A 21164-nucleotide genomic window follows, 5' to 3' on the forward strand; every position below is an offset into this window, starting at 1 on the left:
CTTGCAATTGCCTCTAGATTGTATGTAAGAAACTAACTTGTCTGCAAATACACTTATCATAGTTTTGCCAATGCTTGGCAAGTAAATGGTGAGCATTTAAAGACAAGTTGGTGTCATTCATGCAAACTATGGGTAACCTTGAAAATCAGTTTGCAATTAAAGCAATCACAAGGTTTTTGCTGCAACACCCTCTTTGGGACCGATTTCAGCTAGCAAAAGCTACCTCCAGTAACTAGTCACCAACCGGTTGAAGAACACACATTTTTCTTAAGTGATTATATTTTGCTGGGGGGTTGCCAACTGGTGTTTAGGCCTGTGAGACAGATGGCTAAGAGGGTTTTTTCTTTTTTTTTAAATAAATGAGACTGTAGATCTAGATCTAAATGAGATTTAGATCTATCACTGCAGACTAATAACTAATAAGGAAAGTGCGTCATAGCCACATTTAATGCTAACCATTTTTTTTTTACATGAAATGCAATCCACATAATTACCTGTATTCTTTAGTTTAATTTCAACCTTTGCCTTAACTACATAACATTAGAGCAAGTTGAGTTGCACTGACATTGTGTCTGACCCCGAGGCATCCAACAGCTGACCTTTGACCACATGCTCACCAATGGGGAAGTGGTATACTTACTCTGTACACCACCGCAGTGAGTGTAAAACCGTAGTTCTTTGTAAAGGAGTAGTATGCGTGAAGTGAAGTGTTTATCTTCTGCTGTGGCCTCAGTCAGGCCAGGTCGGACTGGTTCCCAGCGCTGTTTGGAGAGGCCTAGAAAAACAAAGAGCTGTAGATTGGGGTTTGGGGTTGGGGTAGAGGGTGGGATGCCTGGGTGACGCCGAGAGCAAGCGGTAAGACACGGCTAACAGGAACACTGTGATCCCAGTGTCCTGTCAGCTTTTGGCTGAAAGTACGGCAACAGAGACCGAATGAAGCGTTACACAAATAAGGGGGAAGGGATAGTGTGTGACTGGACTGTGCAGCTCCTAACTTGGACTTTGATCTCACTGTAAAAGGTGAAAGCCCTCGTAACAGCGGAAATACGACCCACCTGATATGAGGTTTTCCTTGTTGACTTTTTCACTGTCCTTTTGTCCTCCACTCCGCCCCTTTCCCCTCCCTGAAGGACTGTCCAGGTGTATGGATCACTGCAGGGCAGCGGAAGCATGAACAGACAGCTGGAGAGGAGAGAACAGTTAAAGAGATTGTCTCTTGACAGCAACATACTGGTAAGTCATTCCTAAACACCGTCAGTGTGTTATTTTGTTAGACTATTAACTCGGTCAGGAAGTGGACAGTATTTATTGGCTATTGCCTAAGATTATAGTGGTAATTCACATGAAATAAATATTTTTTGCTGATATTTCAATTTTCAAAGCAGTGGCTGCTTTTTCCTTTAATCGCACTGTTAAACCTTTGTGAGTGAGTTTTGTGTGGGTATTGCTTTTGGGACCATGCTACCATTGCTTGTGGTTTGTTTGGACTGCATTTCCCACGAAGCAGTTGGCGGTGCTCATGGTAAATACCTGCTCTGTTTTTGTTTATTCAATCTGGTGGGAATGAAAAATGTTTCATTTCCTGTCTTCAAATCTTTCCCATTCATGACCCTCTTTTATTCACTGTTGAGCACAAAAATGTGATGTTAAGCCTTTTACAGACTGAGATTAATTAGCTTGCAAGAATGTCAAAGCTACACCGAGATTTAATTTTTTCCCCCAAGTGCATAAACACACCCACGTGTCAAACAGAAGTGAGAAAGGACAGTCTGCCATGACTGTTTGTGAAACACTCTTTGCCCACCGGTGACTGACAGGCTTATCTTTATGCCGGGCCGCTCTTGCAAATCACAGGAGTGGAAACTTGTTTTGTCTCAGGGTTAACTGAAGGTGAATCTGCTCGAAAGAGCCTCTTTGGAATGTCAAGTGCAGCCTTTAACTGCCTGCTGTGTTGTGTCTGCATGGGAGAAGAGAAGCTTACCCCCCCTTCCCTTCGGTGCATACAGTACGGTCACTGCGCAGGAAATAATAAATCAAAGAGTCTTAAAATAGCATGAAGATATAGGAAGTGATGAAGTCATCAAGAACACGTTTGTTGCAAATGAAATGGCAAATGTTTAAAGCTGCAGTTTGTCCATGTGACTAACCAATTAAACAAAAAACAAACCCCGAAACGCTGTAAAGCCGTTAAATAACGTATGCATGCTTATGCTGCAGGTCAGGGGTTTAATTTGTAGTTTGTTGCCTGCGTTACAGACCATCAGTCTCTAAAGAAGTCGAAACATGTTTACACACTCTATTGACTTGACCTGACTTTATAGCTTTCTGCTGACCTTTCTTTACCTACTCCTGACCTGCAAGAGAGCCTCAGTCCTTAGAGTCCGTACAGGAGAAACCAGTGAACATGCTATTGATTTCTGTAATTTTACAGTCTTTTCTTTGGACGACAAGAAATGGTGAAAGTGTAAACAGAAATAAGTAGAATTTAAGTAAATATAAATACACCCTGGAAGAAAGAAAAGTTTATTTATACGTCTTTATGTATGCGTCTGTTACTTTGGGGACAAACTTAAATTAAACCAAACTGTTCTCACCTGTTAAGGAGTTGAGGTGTGAAATACATCCTAGACCCCTGAAGGTTCTTATCTATATCACATATTGTGATGTGTGCCACCTGCCACTCTTAAATTACAAATTTTGGTGTTTAGGCACCTACAAAACCTTATAAAAGCGTTGCATCACTTCATGATAGTAATATCTAATTTATATCTAATTTATATATGCAAAACTTGACTTATGTATGATATTTTGTAACATTGTCATGTTACCTAGCAACCACCTGCCAATGGGCTAAAATGACCCTTTATTAGTGTTTGTGCAACTATAAAACCTTATAAAAGTGTTGTGTTTAACTTCACAATAATAAAATCGAATTCATATGCTCAAAACTTGGCTTATGTATGATATATTTTAATGTCAACATGTTGCCTAGCAACCACCTAGCAACGGACTAAAATGACCCTTTTAGTGTTTATGCACTTATGCTCACTGTTAGTAGCATCTAAATATAGAAAAATGGAAATTAATACTTAAGACAATAATAAAAAAGAAAAGAAAAATATTTAGAAATGTAAAAAATAGAGGAGAATTTAAAAAGAAATTGAATGGAATAAGTGATAAATAAAAAATTGATAGAAATAATTAGAGAAATGTACATAGATTGATAAAGAAATGAATAAAATTGAGAATTAAACAAACAAAATATTGTAAGAATATAGAAATAAATGGGAAATGCATAAGTAACTAAAAATAAATAAATAAATGAATAAACTTTGAAAGAAACAATATAGCCTGGAATAAATGTAGAAGTATAGAAAAAAAAACCTTAATAAAAGTTACAGAAATGAAATTATGAGATGAATAATTCCTTTTTTCAAAAAATTATATTTATGCCAAACTAAACTAAATGGCCCTCCATACTTTTTATCTGTCCATGAATACATCTAACACGACGTTACATAACAGTCGGTGTTTTAACCCCAGCAGCACCTTTACAGTCACTTCACATCCAGATGTCCACAGTCACTGTCCTCACTGAATCGTTGTTGCTAATCAAGGAAATGCAGGAAAATCTGTGACTGAAAGAATGTGATATACAACAATGTAAATTAGACAATTAAGAAAAAGTAGCTCCTCAGAAAACGGTCTTGATTTTCTCTGGCATTAACCTTTGAGTCTGTCAGTAATTTACTTCTTAAACTGAGAGTTGAGGATGTCGAAGATTCACTGTGGTGACACACTTAAATCCTCTTAGGAAGGCGAGACACTTCCTGGTTTATCATTTATTCACCGCGGTTTAGCTTTGTGAATATGTAACTTCCTTTGACACAGCACACGATGACTGGATGATGTCTGTTTTTCGCTGAACGTGTGATCCTTAGAGAACTTCCAGACGTGCCGATATGGGCTGATGTGAGACACACTGTGGCTTTAATTGCTTAAATTGGACACACAGCGGCCTGATTTACTGTGAGCCTGAATCTGGGTCATGTTTGTGATATGGCTTTATGATTCAACATGCTCACATTTGCCCACTCAACTATCCATGCATGCATTTTTTTCTCTCCCTTTTCCCACTTTCTCCTTTTTTTTATTAAATATATCGGCTTCTTTCTGCCTTTGGTATGTTGTTAATTTCACTCTCACTTTGTGTCTTTGTTTTCTCCTATTGGTTTCCTTCTTTCCAACTCAACTATTTTCTTCTCTCTCTAATGATTTATTCCTACTCAGGGCAGCAGGAGCAGAAGGAGCACTGGGTTGCTTTAGTAGTGGGACATGTAGACGCCTGGAGCATTTTTGGTAAATGTCCAGTGTAGATCTGGTGGCAGTTTGCAGCAGATTTGATTCCATGCCATGAAAAGTGGAGCAAATCTTGAAGTTGAAGAAGAGGGTTATTATGTCGCTCAATACTCAAATATGCACATATTGCACGTTGCTATTGACCATGCCGTCATGCCTTTAGTTAAATGAGGCTTTGTTCGACCGAAAGTCAGTCAGTTCGAGGCCGACCTGCGTCTTTATCCTTCCAGTGCTTGATGTGGGACATGTTGTCCATGGCCCTTGTGGCCCAGCTGGCCCTGGCACAGATAAACCCACTAAGTCCTGTAAACACTCCTTTTCCTGGGAGGATATGAGGCTCCGATACATTTATTTTTTCAGGCATCTGAGAAAACACAAGAGGCGGTTTCTGACATTCCGTCAGACGACAGGCATGAGCGTTCATGCCCTCGTTTTCCTTCTGTGTCACTTGAAAAATCAGGCTCTGCTGGTTGTGTGACTGCAGATTAATCCCAGAGAGATGACCAGTAGTTGTCCCCTTTATGTAAGATTACACCCATGTTTCATGCAGAAAGTAGCTTGAGTTTCATGGCCTGCTGTGATGATGAAATGTATTTTCCACTTGAGGGACGCCCCCGAAGGCTTTTTCAGTTCACACTAGCAACACAAAAATGAAGACAAAATGCCATATGTCAGCTGAGGAACAGGTAAAATATTTATGTCTGCTCCTCTTGGATGGATTACATGGCCTAGCTTCTGTCAATGTGGGTAATTTGGCAATCAGAGGGCTTGAATGTCAGTTACACATGCGCCGTGTTTCCTCATTGTACTCATGTTCCTGAGTTTGTTTGCTGAAAGCTGTCCAGAGCTCGAGCTTTTCCGTCTTTCTGATTATGTTTGTGTTTGATGTATTGTAAATGCATGTGCAAGGAGTGGAGTCTTAGTCATTGTTATCAGCATTTTATTCATGTAACAGTCTGGGTTGGACTATATAATCTGCATCAGGTTATGTAGCTCAGTGATGGCCCAGAGTTGCAGCAGCAGCTCTCGCGAGTAACTGGGGCAACATTTGAATTACATAACAGCTGTGTTGCTGGGTTGATTCTGTGCTTCTATTTATTTTTATCATTTGATGCCCGCCTGCGGAGGAGACTCTCTTCGTCATGCTGGGACGTGCACGGTGAGCCCGACGGCCGTGGACGGTCCGTGAGCTGCTGCTGCTATCTGCAGCCAGCCAGCTTTAAGTAGGTCATCACAGAACCTCAGTCAGAGGTCTATCCAACACAGTGGAGTCTAACACACTGGTGTGGTTCATTATCATGTCTGAGGATTGAGGTGCTGAAAATAAGATTGTGTTTGATGATGTTTCAGGACTCATACCTGTGTATCCTTTGGGGTGCAAGGTTTCATTTTAGGGTGCTGAACAGCGACCAGATGTGACCATCATTAGTGGAAAGGTGAACTGAGGAATTAGTGTTAAGTCACTGCAAACACACTCACAAAAGCTCGAGCAAAGACAACTAACTGCACATCAGTTATGTTATTTGTCAGATAACTGCATTAAACTTACTCTAAAAGAAACCAACACGACAAACAAGGTTGAAAAGTCCTGTTCAGTTAATTCAATTAGCTGAGGGGATGTGTAGCAGACAGCTAGTAGCTTACACATCCATCACTCAAAATGCCCATACCTCCATTAATGTATAACCATAATAACACTTAAACGGTTGAGTCATAAGCAAACTCACACCTTGTGCAGCTGCATGAATGTACAAATGACCTATGGAGAACAAAACTGTTTGTACCAGGCTGTAAACATAATTATTTCTGCTGTAAAGCTGAGCATTTTAATGTGGTAATCTGTGAGGACTGACTTGCTTTTGAAACGAGGCTAAAGGGCCCCCCTCCGCTTTTTTTTTTTTTGCATCTTTTGGCACATATGCATTGGTTTTATTTTTCCATTCTTCACCCAGGAGTTGCTGCTTGTTGTACACCATTAATGTTGTATTTTATCTCAATTAAAAACACACAAATGAAAAACTTTTACAGTTCAGGTGAGTTTAGGATATATTTAGTAAGTGTGCAGCACAGATATGTTCCTTCAATTAAAGTCTGTGAATCTGGCTTTAAACGGGATTCATTCAAAAGGAAGCTCCAAATGTGCTGGAGGTTATCAGCCGATGCAAATCTATTCCTGATCTGGTTCCAGTCATTCTTTGGTGAAAGTGCCCCACCTGAATTGCTGTCATCACAGCGGTGATTGCTTCTGCTCAGCAGTGTACACAAACTTCATCTAAAGTGGGAATGTAGAGAACACTCAATGTACACTCAATGTCATTTACCCTTACCTGAATACTGTATATTGTATATTGCATAGCTTTCTTGTTAAATTGTATTGTATTTATTTAAATTTTTACTTTTTAATTATTTTATTTGCATTTTTTAATCACTCTCTTATATTTAAATGTTCATTTGCTATTTCATCTAGGGTTTGAGAGTAACGAAATTTCTATTCTCTGTATGTCCTGTACATGTGGCAGAATTGACAAATAAAGTTGACTTTGACTTTGACTTTGAAAATACTTGGCAGATTGCTTGGAGCTTTGCCCGCTCTCACACCTATGTGCACCTGGTCTCACTGTTGAATTGTTTTTTGGAAACAACACAGACCTTGTATATTCAGCCTGAGATGAAAGGCCAAATTGAATCAACAGCACATGTATGTAATCACTACCTCATAGCATTGAGCCCTAGTTTTAACTGGTTAACCTCTTGACATTCATGGGAAACCATCTGGTTTGGACTTGAGGGAGTAGGGGATTGCATATAAAAGATGGATATAGAAATTAAGAATTGAAGTGTTTTAAACCTGTAGTATTTCTAATTTTCATCAGGGGAAGAATGATGGTATAGGAATCTAAGACAAAATCACTACTTTTCACTTCCTTTCCATATGTTCCTTGTGAGTTTGTGGTCTCAATCGCTCATTTCAAGTCCTATTTCATAAAACATGTTGTTAGATACAGTCAGTGAAGTCAGGGCTCTTTAACATGCATAATAATGAGCTGCTAACTGAGGCTAACAGCAGCTAACAGAGGCTAGCAGCCGCTAACAGAGGCTAACACAGACAAAAGCAGCAGCACATACCAACAGAAAAGTTAATTATATCTTCAGCAACTCACCTTCGTTTCACTGTCAACGGTGAAAAGTGAGCTTCACTGACTCATCTACTCATATCAGACTCCTTTCACAAGTTTTACAGCCTCCTCCAAAGTAAATAGATGTGAACACCCGACTGAGGTAAAGAGCGAATTGACACCTTAAACTCACTACAGATGAATAGTGGTTGTATGGTAGGAGTCTGCACTTGAATTGGGTTGGGTAAGAAAGTTGACTGCAATCTCCAAGTCACATCTACTGGTGAGATTTTACACAATGTACCTTTAATTTTGTAAGCCATGGTCCTATTTAGCGTGAAATAGAAGATAAATCTGGGTATGCTTTTGTTTGTGCAATATCCCCAGGTTCTCCGTCAGGTACATCCTGAGCTCGTCACATCAACATGATAGTGAGGGCCAAATGCTCAGCTTTTGCAAGACATGCGTTGACAAGTAGCATCTAGTTTCTGAAAATGTGCTTATTTTTCCATTTATTATAATTTATTTACAACCCAACCCTATCTATAGGAGGTCGCTACCAAACTGGTGCTTATTAAAGAAGAGATTTACAGGAACATCACAATGGACCTGACCCCTGACATGCTCAACACTGCCAAAAATGCACTTCAGTATCATTGTCTTCTTTGCTTTGTTTTAGTGCATGTCTGCAGAAATTGCTTAAAGCCAATTCTCTTCCTCACTTGTACCCAAACAAAAGACCCTCATGTGCTTCTGTCTAAAATGTAGTGTCTAATGCATTTCCTAAAACAGTGAAGTAATAGCCAAGGATGTCTAAACTGGTGAGAGCATGTCCCTGTTTTCTCTTCCACACTCTTTTCCCTGCCAGCATTTATGATGTGCGCAGCAGTGCAATCATGCTCGGAGATAATTGATAACAAAAGGCCAAATTGAAAACACTCCGCAGGGGAGGGTTAATAATCAAGTGCTCCACATTACTGATTAAACGCTTGCTACATAGTTGTGAGTTGTATTGAGTAAACAGCATGTGGTAGTGCTTTCCTGTTTATCTCCAAAGTATTTGGATTTTAGCTAAATCCCCCTGGCTTTTGTCAAGCCGCCTCCTCGTATAAAGTGTTTTACGTGCTGATTTGCTGCCATGTTGTTGTATTGGCCTGTTTCGTTGGCTCATTCCCCAACGGCGAAAATAAGACAATAAAACTGTCCCAAAACAAACCCCAAAACAGACAAATTAGTTTGGTTTATGCTAAATTTAAGTGCAAATGAATTAGATGGCATGCCAGCGTGGAGTCCGCTAGGCAAGACTGGATTTCCTCTCCTTCTTCCCCCCTCATCCTATTATAGCTGGTTGTTACAATGCAGAATGGAGACATAAAACTAAGCAGGGGAGCAGGCTTTTTAGCTGGATGGGAAGAAATGCTCAGTCTAATCTGATTGGCTCCCACATCGTCAGGCGGACAAATGGAGAGGTTTGATATTATTACTGAGCAGCTCAAACTAATTGAGTGTAATTATACAGTAGAAATCCACCGACAATGCCGTCCCCAGCGTGGGCCTCGTTCTCACGCCATGTGTATTACAGGGTGCCAGGCTCATGGGACGAGTGCTCACTTAGTCTGTCAGCTTGATTCTTGAGTAACTGGTGTAAAGTGTGGTTCTGAAGCCCAGGCTGATTGGACATTTTGGGTGGGAGCCAGTTACATAAAAAAGATTTCTTCTCGGACTGGAAAGCTCCTTTCTCTCAGAGTCTCACACACTTTACCTTGAGTGCTTAAATGAAGTTTCTCGGCAGGGGTGTACCAGCCTCCGGCCGGGTCTCTGACAGCTTCCTCAGCTGCCAGGTGACATACCGTGCATACCTGGGCTCACCGCGTGGGTAGCCACGGGGCCGCAGGGTGTGGGAAGCCAGCAAACTCCGAGACACTCGTCAAGTTTGAGAGACTGAAGTAGCGGCGTTTTTCTGCTCTTGTCTCATGGGAACGTCTCTGCTCTCATGTGCCTGATGATGAGCGATTACAACCTTGCCATTTCCCTAGACTCCAGTCTGAAATCCAGAGGTTTCCCCCATATTCCACCACACGCTGTGGATAAGACTAAACAGCCTCCATCTGCCTGTAAAATTGGTTTAATAATTATTATCGTCTGGTTTTCCAACCTCCAAGTTACAAGAATATTAATGTTAATAGATAGCTTATGTTTTTATTAAAGCAATTATTTAATATTTTGTGGATAGTCATTATAACATCAGGGTCTCTTTTTTCATCATATACAAAAAAAACCCATATACCGTTTCAAATCTGACAGATAATTCACAAAGACACGTTATACATTTTGATAACCCAAAAAAGAATGTCTAAGTGTGGTTGTAGATAAATAAGTATAAAAGTGAGTCTGGTATCCTCATCTGGCGTCCTAAATCAACAGTTTCAGTTTCATGACTGCAAATGGTTTGAATATGGATAGTAGGCTGGATACTCTTGAGTAACCTAGTGCAAGGCATACACTTAGGGGCCTGCACTTAGGAATAGGCGAACAGTGATGTAGCCGGGCTGTTAAATGACTTTGTGGCACTGGCAGATTAAAAAAAAAAACATGGTTGGAGACTGTTGGATCGTGTGCATTGAACTCGAAATCTTGTTCATATTTGAAATGGCTGCTTCCAAGCAACCCTGATGTATGAACATGGTGATAAAACAGAACGAGACAGTCTTTCTGCTGTCGGTTTGTGATTTAATGGGGTCAAGTCGGAAATTACTTGACAATCTGTTTGTAATAATATGGCAAAGGTTGCAAATCTGTTGCTGTCTACAGACAGAGAAATTCGTATTAAACAGAAACTTACATTAACTACTTACAATCACAGTCCAGCCAAAACCTCATAGATTTGAAACAGAAATGCAGAAATTCCTCAATAAATAGTAATCTAGTTGGAATTTTATACATGGCTCAGCAATCTTGCTTTTATTTTGGAAAACAATCAGAATACAACTACTTGGCAACAATCTTAATCGAGTAACCAATTGCAAAGAGGCATGTTGCAGACAGGGCATGCTCATGCGCGCAGCTTGACTTAGATCACGGGTCTCCAACTCTAGTCCTCGAGAGCTAGTTTATCAAATAATGTCAGAAAATGAGTTCATTGCTCTTAGCAGAGGTTCAAGTACAGTTTAGAGATTTATTTCAGGTGAGCAACAAAAGATAACCTAGTTTTGCTTTGGGTGATAATGAACCAGGCTTTCTAAATGACCTGCTTATTCTCAGCTTGGCATGAAAACCTCTCAAGTGCCCCCTTACTGAAATCTCTGAGCCGTGTCACAAGTTGCGTGCAGTTTGCCTGCTGAACCTAGGTCCACATTGTAAACAGCGCTATCTTCAAGGTTTATAGCTCATCGCACAATCAAAGGCGCTTTAATAATCAGTCGGAAAATAAAAGAGGAAGCTTTTGGGTTCATTCCAGTTTGATTAAAGAGTGTTTTTACTTTGTAGTGACAGTGAGTTTTCTGCTCTGTGTGCATCCCCTCTTGCCCAGGGCCCACTGCCAGCCCTTGTAATTGGACCACCATTATCCATCGTCCAATGAGACCATCCTTTGTGTCCTTTGAGTTGAGGGGCCAATTATGAGCTCTCCTCTTCCAATCATGAGTGAGATCAAAGTTGATAGCGGGGCCGCGTGCTGTCAGAGTCACATGCGTTGTTCCCCAAACATTAGCGCTTTGCACCAATCTCTATTCAGCCTGTGGTTTCCCCTCTTTGGAGCCCAGTGCCAGAAAAACAGAGGTCTTTTGAGAGGCCTGAAGTCTGCACAGACAAAGAAAGGACAGTCTCCTCTCTATCAGCCAGTGTTATCTGCCCACACAATCAAACACGTTAAACCACTCGTTGTGTCCACAAATTTACTCTGGACTCAAGTGGAAGTTTATCAAGATAAGCAAGTCACACATTTTAGGAGTAAATTATTAGTTATTCAAGGAGATTGATGGTGAAAACATTATTTGTTTCAGTCTCACTGCACATAAGGCTTTGATTGTGCCACTGTTATGCCTTATACCACACTTAAAAGTGTGACCAGATCAGATGTTCACAGCTTTCCTGAAGGAGTTATGCTTTTCCTGGTCATGCAACATTTAGTCTTTTTTAAAAAAAATCATATCTATATTTTTTTAAGTCTCACAAACTGTGCTTGTATAACCAAAGCTTGAAGCTTGAATCATATATCCCCATTTATTCATGAAACAAGAATCCAGTAAAATAACATATGTATTCAAAATATATAAGCTTTGCAACCTCTTTGTTAGGTATACCTGTTAATGCAGAAATCGAATCAATGGCAGCAACTCCATTCATTTAGGCATGCCGGCATGGTCAAGGTGGCTTAGAGATTTTCAAACCAATCATCAGAATGAGTGAGCCAGTGGAGAAGAAAGGTGATTTAAGTCGCTTTAAACGTGGGATTGTTGTTGGTGTCAGATGGGCTGTTCTGTGTACTTCAGAAACTGCAGGGATTTTCCCACACACCAATTTCTAGGGTTTACAGAGATTGGTCCAAAAAAAGGAGAAAATATCCAGTTAGTTTTCTGGGAGAAAATCTGCTGTCGATGCCAGAGGTCACACGACAATGGCCATACTGTTTTGGGAAGGCAGCAGTCACATAAATAATCACTTGTTATGACTAAGCTATGCAGAAGAGCACCTTGACAGCAACAGAAGACCACACCAGGTGCTTTAAAACTGAGGCTACAATTTGCACAGGCTCACCAAAATAGGACAAGATAGGTAAAACCTCACCTGGTCTTGATTTCTGTAGCAACATTAAGATAATAGTATCAGACTGGTGTGGGGGATATTTTCTTGGTACACTTTGGGCCCCTTAGTACCAACTGAGCATTGTTTAAACACTACAGGCTCCCTCAGTATTGTTGTCCACTGTGCAGCCACTTTGTACTCATCTTCTGACGGCGTCTTCCAACAGCAACTTGAGTCATGAACATGACAATGAGTCCACTCAAATGGCCTCCACAGTCACCAGATCTCAGTCCAATAGATTCTCGCAGCAACTATGTGATGCTGTCATGTCAACATGGACTAAAATCTCAGAGGAATGTTTCCAGCACCTTGTTAAATCTTTGCCATTAGGAACTAAAGCAGTTCTGAAGACAAAATGGGAATCCAACAAGGTACTAGAAATGATGATGAGCTGTTTTCTTCCAACAATAACTTCTAAGGCCAGCTATCCAAAAGTCCTATCCTAGCAGAAGATGAATTTGATCCCACTGTGCCACTCTGCTGGAAATCTCCCCAGAGGGGACCCTAACTCACAATCCATGGCTTAGGAGACCAGTGCCTTATCCATTAGGCCAATTCTGTTTGTGGAAGGGGAGATTCTGGTCATGGATGTGCAAATTTGTAGCAGTTGATGTGCTGTCATGCCAACATGGACCAAAGTCTGTTTCTAGCACCTTTTTGAATCTATTCCATGAAGAATTAAGAGAGTCCAGTGGAATTTTATACAAAGCTGGTGTAGGTTTTAAGCTAATTTACTTTTTTCTATTGAAATAGGGAGTCAGTAATACAAGTAGATGACTTGAAAGGCAGCATTTGTGTTGACATTTTCATCTCAATGGGTTTTATCCAGTTTAGTCAAGGATTGAAAAAAAAAAAACAGTTAACAGATCCTTGCCATCTAATAAGCAGAGCCATTATTTCCATTGCTTATTCAAGGAGGGAAACTACATCACTAAGCAACCAGGAACTAGTAACTTAAAGTGTGGTCCATATAAATTTGGTCTTTTGAAAAAATTATAATTTTACTGTGGAGAAATGTTATTAAATGCAGTGAACTTGCGGCAGCTTTGATTTCAGCGTGCCTCACCATATTCATCCTCTATGAACGTCTGACTTTTACAAGCCCACAAAATGAAAATGGATTTATATTTCAAAAAACTGAAGTCATGTTTGAAATCATCAAAGGAAAGCTGGCTCCTGTTGGGTCCAGTCATTTTAAATTTTGAATAGCAAGAACTGTTACGGACCTATAAGCCTTTTCTCTGATATGTTTTTTTGTATATAGCTTAAAGAGCGTCTACTGCATGGCTCCCAACATGCATACTCTTTTCTCAGAAGCAGACAAACTTGAAACATGAGCCAGGCAGAAGGGCTTAACCCACGGTGTTAACCTCGTCCACCTGGCATGGAAGATCCATCTCCAGGGATGTTTGTTTATCGTATGCAGATGAGGCACCATATTTGGATCAAACTGGTGCTGCAGGTTTGGGTTTGAAACTGACAGAGGGCGGCTAACAGGATTGGACGTGCAGATTAAGAGCCCAGTGAGAGGAGGCTGAGGAGGGGCTGCATCTGTCAGCAGAGAGGAAACCCACCTCCTCACCTTGCAGCTGGGGTGGGGGTTGGGGGGACAAGCTCCTTGTATAGCCTCCTGGCAGACTGGGTGTGGGTGTGGGAGGCAGAAGGTGGTGAGGCAGCGCGTCCTGGCTATTCTTCCGCACAGAGGCCGCCCTGTGATCACATCCTCCTCATCGGACGCTGAGCCAAACCCTCAGCTGGGCTCTGAGAGGGCTCTTTCATGCATGGTTTCCCAAGCCCAGGGCTTTAAATGTGGGGAGCTGGCTTGTTGTAGTCTGTTCAGAGACAGAGGTCCCATTTTAGCCACAGATTTATCTGATAGGAGATCATGGTTTGCATCCTGTTAGTGTTTTTTCACTTGTTTTTTGGCATTTTCTGACTCATGTTGTTTTAACTTGTAGATTTCTGCTTCAGTTTTCACTTTGCTGGTTGGATTAAGAGATAAGGATTGAAGCTCATGATGACACATGTTACGGTCGGCCTAAGATAGTGTGTCACTAACCAGTTCCAAAGGAAACCTTGTTTGTAGGTGTGACACGCCTTGAAAAAGTGCAAGAGAAAACAGCTGTCAACATATTTGTCCTTTGAGACCAGATTTCACAGGTGAGGTGTGTGTCTGACTCACTTTCGAGAACTTGAGACTTAAATGATAAGAATTCAAACACAAATAGCCCCGCCCAAAAGTGTACCCTGCTTTATCTTCTAATTTATTTCACAAGAGACCGCAGTTTCTTAAAATGAACAGTTAAGAGAGCTGCGGCCCACTTAAAAACCAGAAAATTCCACAGGGCCCACCCAATCTTAACCCTCCTGTTATGTTGGTTTCCAGGAACACCAATTATGTTCCTGGTTTAATTTGACCCAGGGCAAATTTACTCATCCAAAAGTGTCAGAAACACTGGCACTGATTATTTTACAATTTTCTTTTAGAATTTAGATTTTTTTCGTTTTCTGTAGCGATGCAGATGACATGTGACATCTCTTATGTTCTGGGTCAATCGGACCCGCAACATAACAGGAGGGTTAAATCTTCACTCACACGAGACAAAGTGGTGTACTTCCTTTCAATTTTGCTAAAAAACATAAACAACACTGACTTTTGGCTATAGATTGCTAATGCTACTCACTCGTATATAAGTTAAGGCCAATGTGTGACCACCGTGGTACTGGGACACAAACAAAAGCAGTAAATATAGGTAAAAACTAACCATCTCCTATGATTAATTCTCTTTGTATATTCATAAATAGATTGGTATAAATATATAACTGTGCATACCTATATTTTAAGGCAGTGAACCAACAATCAGACCACCCCTTATGAGTAAGTGCTTGGCGACAGTGGGAAGGAAAAACTCCCTTTTAACAGGAACAGAAAGACACCTCTGCCAGAACCAGGCTTAAGATGGGATGGCCATCTGCTGCAGCCTATTTGGGGTGAGAAGTAAGCAAAGAGAGCCTGAAGTTTTTAATTACTAATAATGAAATGCAATCCTCGGGCTAAGCTATCTTTGCCTGCACTGACTACAGGGATCTGGCTAGCTACAGGATTTTTAAAGCTGTGGAGCTGGGTCTGAACCTGGTCTCCAAAGCTATGAACAGGCTACATTTTTTACACATGTCATTGTTACTAAAGGAGCCTGAGGAATAACTAAACACTTGACACTTAGGAAGATATGCTAGTAGTGATTTGGCCAAGAGGTAAGGTAGCTATGCTCAGCTAGCATATCCCTAATGACACACGTGAGTGAATAGTATAAATATAAGTTGAAGTTGAGTCAGCAGATAATGTGCTTCTAATGTGCTACAAAACGGATCTATTAAACTATGAGATTAACCTGCAGAAAAACACCACTGTGTATAGCATAGGGAATAGATAGGATACCGCAGTGATCCAGTAGCAAGGTGCCACGAGAGGAAAGCAGGTCTTCACTCTCTATACCCAGATGCTATGTTCAGCTCATATAAAGTTTATCTTTCCTGGATGGATTATAGTGTTTATGTTTGATTGAATCTATCAGAAAATGCTGGCTCATGGTCATCTCACAGATGAAAAACATATTGATAAAATAGTATATGAATAGCTGGTGCATATTTAGTAGTAAAATTCATTAGTCGGAGACAAAGAGTTGTTGCTTGATCCTTCAATAGGGGCTGTAGCCAGCAGTTATTTTTACTGTTCATTAATCTTCCATTTATTGTCTTAAAAACATTGAAAACTAGTGAATTTCTGCTTCTGTTCTTAGTCTGCAGTTGCTCTTTGCATTGGTTGGTGGTCGTGAAGTGCCACAATGACCTCTGAATCACTTACCCTCTGCCTTCCTGGGCGCTCTGTCGCACCTATACTGGTCTGGCTTGTCGGGTGAGTTCCTACAGAGCTTCCTCGCACCTGGAGAAAAGGGTTAAAGGTGAAAACTGTAAGTGTTGGGGGCTGGTTGATTTTTCTTCATTGGATTCATACATGATGCACATGCTCTGGAATTTGACTACCTTGTAATTTGCAAATAGTTTCCAACTTGATAAATGATGTAAATTATTTAGTAATTCCTACCTCACTGCTGTCTTATGGCCATTCCAAACACAATAATTGGCCTTAATTTATAATATTATATTTATGTTATTTCACCATTAATCTCATTGCAGCTTTGACAAATGGACTGTCTCATTTGCTAAAGATCTATTACTAAAACATTCAGTCATTCCCATCCAGATTCAATTTTCGGACCATTCCAGACCAAAACCATTATATGGGCATTAGTGTCATGATGCCTTTTCACTGACAAATGAAACATCCCTAAATTGCCAAAGGATGCATTATGAAAATCTCTGTCTTTATTATAGAGACATGGATCCTCATTTAAGTGATAAAATGTTCATTATGTGTTCTGCATAGCTTTGTATTGTGTAATGGCTCACACTGGTTCAATGAACAGATGACTGGCAGCACTGGTGTCAGTCAAATAACTCATCTCTAAACCAACAGTAAAACCACAATAGAATTCAAAGTACTTTTCTATTTAATTAAAGTTCCATTACCAAATGAAAACTGCTTTGATGGTAAGCGGTTACTCATCTGCAGGAATGCTTTTGGGCAGGGCAATGATTTTGCACCTGCATCACCTCTGTTTGCTCCATAAAACCTGGCCAGTGTGAAGCTTCTGTCAGATGTCATAAATTCCTCTGCGAAGCTCGCCCAGGCGTCTGATGACTGATGAGTTTGTAATCTTCGTTTGAACAGGAGCACCACCTGCCACTCATCTCCCATCAATCACAGTGATAGCTTAAGGTCATGAGCTTTATTCTCTATTGGAAAAAAAAAGCATAGCTTATATAGGTCAGCAGGAGCAGGACTCATATTCATGGTTTGCTGCTATACCAGCTGTAAAACTGCACATGTATGCTTTTTTTTGGTGATTTATACATTTGCAAAATGTAACTATGTCATTTTAGGAGATGTCAGTGGAAAAACTCCTCTGAAATAGTCCCACTGGAGCTTCTAGATCATGTAATTTATACCAAGCAGCAACTGCCAGGGCTGAAAATTAAAGTCAGCTCGGAAGTGCCAAAGACTGCAGTTCCTCTGGCTCCAGAAGTGAGTCAGCCCCCATAGGCTCTAATGTTGAAAAGCCAAATGTTAAGGCAGAAATAAACAAGTTTTTAGCCTGGTACAAAAACATTTTGGTGTCTGTAGTTCATTTCCCCCTTTATGGCTGTTGTACAAGAGGTGAGTTTTTATATAAATCCTAGAGTCACTGAACACCAGATTTTTTTTAAATATATAGTCAAAATGATTGCTGCTTGTTAACAAAGCTTGGCAGCATTAACTTATAACTCAACACTGTACACGTTTGTACACAAGTGATAACTTCTGGCTCCAAACCCCACCCAAAAGATTGTGAACATCAAAAAGGCTAAATTGAGATCTGCCAGCCAGTGGGTGATGTCAAGGTAGCAACGTTTTTCTTTTACATATATGGTCTGTGTTATATACGTTATATAGTTTCACTGCTGGTTGAAATATTGAAGCCTGGCTGATCTTATGAGTTCAATCCTTGGTGCAAGATTTATAGTAAGTATGTGAACTGTCTACTTAAGAGTAGAATCTGATTGATATAGGACTTTTAAGACAGATACAGATTTTTGCTGATTTAAAGCCAATCTAGCAGATCAACAGATATTTTTTTCTTTCAGACAAACAAAACCAATCAAGAATTCCCCAAAAGTTGTTATGTGTAGTTATTTCTGAGTCCTTGCTAAGATAAAACGAGAGTATAGTTAAAAAATACCTTTTTGCTTTATTGTGACAACAAGCCAGGGATTACTCCGTTATGCTCTACGGAAATCTTCTTAGATTAGATTTTTGTTGTGTTCGTGGTGTTTTCAAGCATGTGTGAACATAAAAGTTGCAGAGTGCTCTCTTATGGGCAATGTAGCACCAACACGGTCTCTTCTTTGCTTTGCATAAATGCAGACACTGATATTGTCAAATTGCTAATATCCACTGATATATCGGTCAGCTCTACTTAATTATAATTTCCTGGTTTTCATACCCAGAAGTCCAAACTTTTACACCCCTCAATTTCTAACAACTTTTCCAAAAAGGACAAAGACTCAGTGGTCAACGTTTTTGTAGTTGACACCATTAAATGGTTAAAGTTTGAGAATCATCTACTGAAACTTCCTACAGACCAGATAGGAACTACATCAATCAGGCATGCAAAAATAAACTACTCTCGGTGTACACTTTAGGAAGAAATGTAGAAGTTCCCCCAAAACCACTTCCACATTTTTACACTCTGAATGAGAGAACTGCCATTATCTATTGTGTGGCCTACTTGACCAAACCACTGTGAGTAAATCCAAACCCCCATCTTGACATTTGAAGTTCATTCTCAGCATGTCACTCAGGAAACTGGTCAGCGGAGGTGGCAGAAGCTGACTCGGGATCTTGAAAACAACGGAAAGCGATCTAACCCAGAGGTCAGTTTAGAGGCTGTTGTGGAACCTTTTGATACGATCACGTGATCTTCCTTGGCAGCTTGAGCTGTAGATTGTCACGTACCTTGGAAACAAAGGTCTAGAATACTTTTCCAGGGTCCAAACTACATTTAAGTAACTGTTTTTTAAGCATGTGACCACAGTGAATGGGCTTTATCAGGGCAACTGTACTAAAAATGCAGATGTTCAAATGTTGCCTCTGACCAGTGTCCTTATCATCTAATATTGTGGCTAAATAACGAAGATTACTGTGTTTAAATCAATATGGAGACAGTAGCCAATATATTAGGATTTGCACTGTAGCCAACGGAAATCCAGGCCAAGACTTCCTGTTCCGGTTATTGTATTTGAATGCAGATAAATTACAAAAGGTAATAAAACAATGGCCAGCCAGTTTGAGATTGCATGTCAGCTTGTGTCTGCTTTCGGCTGCTCTCAAGGCTGTTGCTTTACCTGCATGCAAATAAATTCTCAGCGAATGTGTTGAGTCAATAAGCAGTGAATTGCAAATAGTCCCCAGAAAGCTTCAAAGTACCAAAACTTTTGCTCCTTGTTAATTAAGGTAGATAAAAACAAGTGGTTTATAAAGACAGGATCTGTCCTCTGACCTTCCGCTTACATGTCTTCCAAGTAAAATGTCTGCAGATCGGCACACAGTAGTTTCCTGCAAGAGTTCACAAGTCATAAGAGCTGTGATGCTGAGAAACAGTCGTTAGGCGAAAGTCAGAGAGGTGCTTCATTAGCTTCTTTACACTTACATGGCCTAAGATTGTTGCCAGCGGTGGTAACAGCAGTGGTAATACTGAAGTGGCAGAAGTGTGAGTTTCTGGTCTGAAGCTGGAGTCGCCAAAAACGGGCAAAACCGCCAACTCAGAGTCTGAATCAGACTCCTCTGCGTGACATGAGTTAATGTTTTATGTCTTCACACGCACTCACAAACACCAGCAATTCACTGCTTCAGCCACAAACATGTAAACATGAGTGCACACAAAGTCTCCTGGGTAACTATGCGCTGTAGGTCTTGCCCAGGTGATTTAATCCAGCCTGACTTTGCTGGTTAAATATTGACAAAATGCCGGTGTGGCCTCGCCGAGGAGAGAACTCAGAAGAGGCACTTTGCTGCCAGGGCTGCACGACTGCCTGCTGCATCATCATTCCAACACACACACATACACAAACGTGCGCGCGCACACACCGCTGAATGCAAACGCACACATACACCCAGTGGCAGGCAGCAGCTGAGACTCAGCTAGGGCAGAAGTGTGGAACCAAGCGGAAGAAGAGGAAGCGAGCAGACGAGAGACAGCGAGCGCAGGATGAGCCAGTTCGTGGACCACGGCGTTGTGTCGGTCAGCGGGAGGATCCGAAGCATCCCCCTGCTGGAGCTCCTCGCGGTGAGTGCCGGTCCATACGTTCACACCCCCCCCCCCCCCCCCCCCCCTCCTTTCCAACCCTCCGCAAGCAAAGGAGGTATCTGGGGCAAGAGGAAGGCTGTCTGGAGCTGGATGTAGGTCTGACTGGGTGATAATCAGGCTAACATCCTGCCCTCCAAACCCAACTATGTTGCTTGTGCCCCAGACAGGAGGCAGGAATTGCCCTGGGTAAGAAGTGCAGGAGGGAGGAGTGAGAGATGTTGATGGAGGAAATGTTAAAGCCAAGCAGAGAGCAAAGGGAAGTAGTAGTTCAAATCTGGAGTGTGCGTTTTGTATTTGCATCTTTGGTCTTCGGCTAAAGTGGCTGTTTGTTGACTACTTTTAAATGTATGTGGCTCTCTAAGGATGCTCTCTGTTGGACTGTCGAGGATTAATCAAAAAGAGGAATCAGAGTGTTTTGAGTCTCTCTTTGCTTTTCACTGTGTGCATGTCCAAGCCTCGCAAAGTGCACGGGAATGCCGGAGTCCTCGGCAGCGCGTCATGCATCTCCAACACTTTACGTGTTTCATATGTAGGTCACTCGCTGGCAAGCTATGACTACTACTAATTAGATGCGAGAATTGAGATTGTTTTACATTTCTGATACCCCTCCAGAAGGTCTGAGTCAGGGGACCTGCTGCCATCTGTAGTTATTTACCCCATGTGGTTGAGATGGATCGCAACATGTGACAGTTTATTAGTAGGATGTGGTGATGGGTTTGCATTTTGGGGAGGAGAATCCAGCATTTGAACTTCTTCTGGCAACAGGAGATCTAAAAATACACCACCTTTTGTTGGAGGATGCCTTTCAGATATGACAACTCTTTGATGCTCGACTCTCTGTACTCTTGGATGGGTTTATACGTTTTGAAATGGAAGACATGCAGTGCTTATTGGATTGGCAGGAAAACAGGGAACACAG

General features: G+C 41.1%; 1 protein-coding gene across 6 annotated transcripts in view; it reads left to right on the forward strand.

The window, feature by feature from the left end:
• LOC101473452 (nck-associated protein 5) overlaps positions 1 to 21164 on the forward strand; it is a 188003-nt gene that overhangs the window by 12966 nt on the left and 153873 nt on the right. For 4 of the 6 annotated variants that reach the window (XM_076880532.1, XM_004562590.3, XM_004562588.3 and 1 more), the window contains exon 2: positions 1131 to 1233. In XM_076880532.1, the coding sequence (XP_076736647.1) occupies positions 1131 to 1233 (103 nt within the window). Of the gene's footprint in view, positions 1 to 1003; positions 1021 to 1130; positions 1234 to 20117; positions 20225 to 21164 lie in introns of those variants that run through there. The other 2 variants (XM_076880528.1, XM_004562591.4) reach the window with 2 other exon arrangements.

This window comes from Maylandia zebra, linkage group LG23, assembly GCF_041146795.1.
Source record: "Maylandia zebra isolate NMK-2024a linkage group LG23, Mzebra_GT3a, whole genome shotgun sequence".
In the NCBI taxonomy this organism is placed as follows: Eukaryota; Metazoa; Chordata; class Actinopteri; order Cichliformes; family Cichlidae; genus Maylandia; species Maylandia zebra.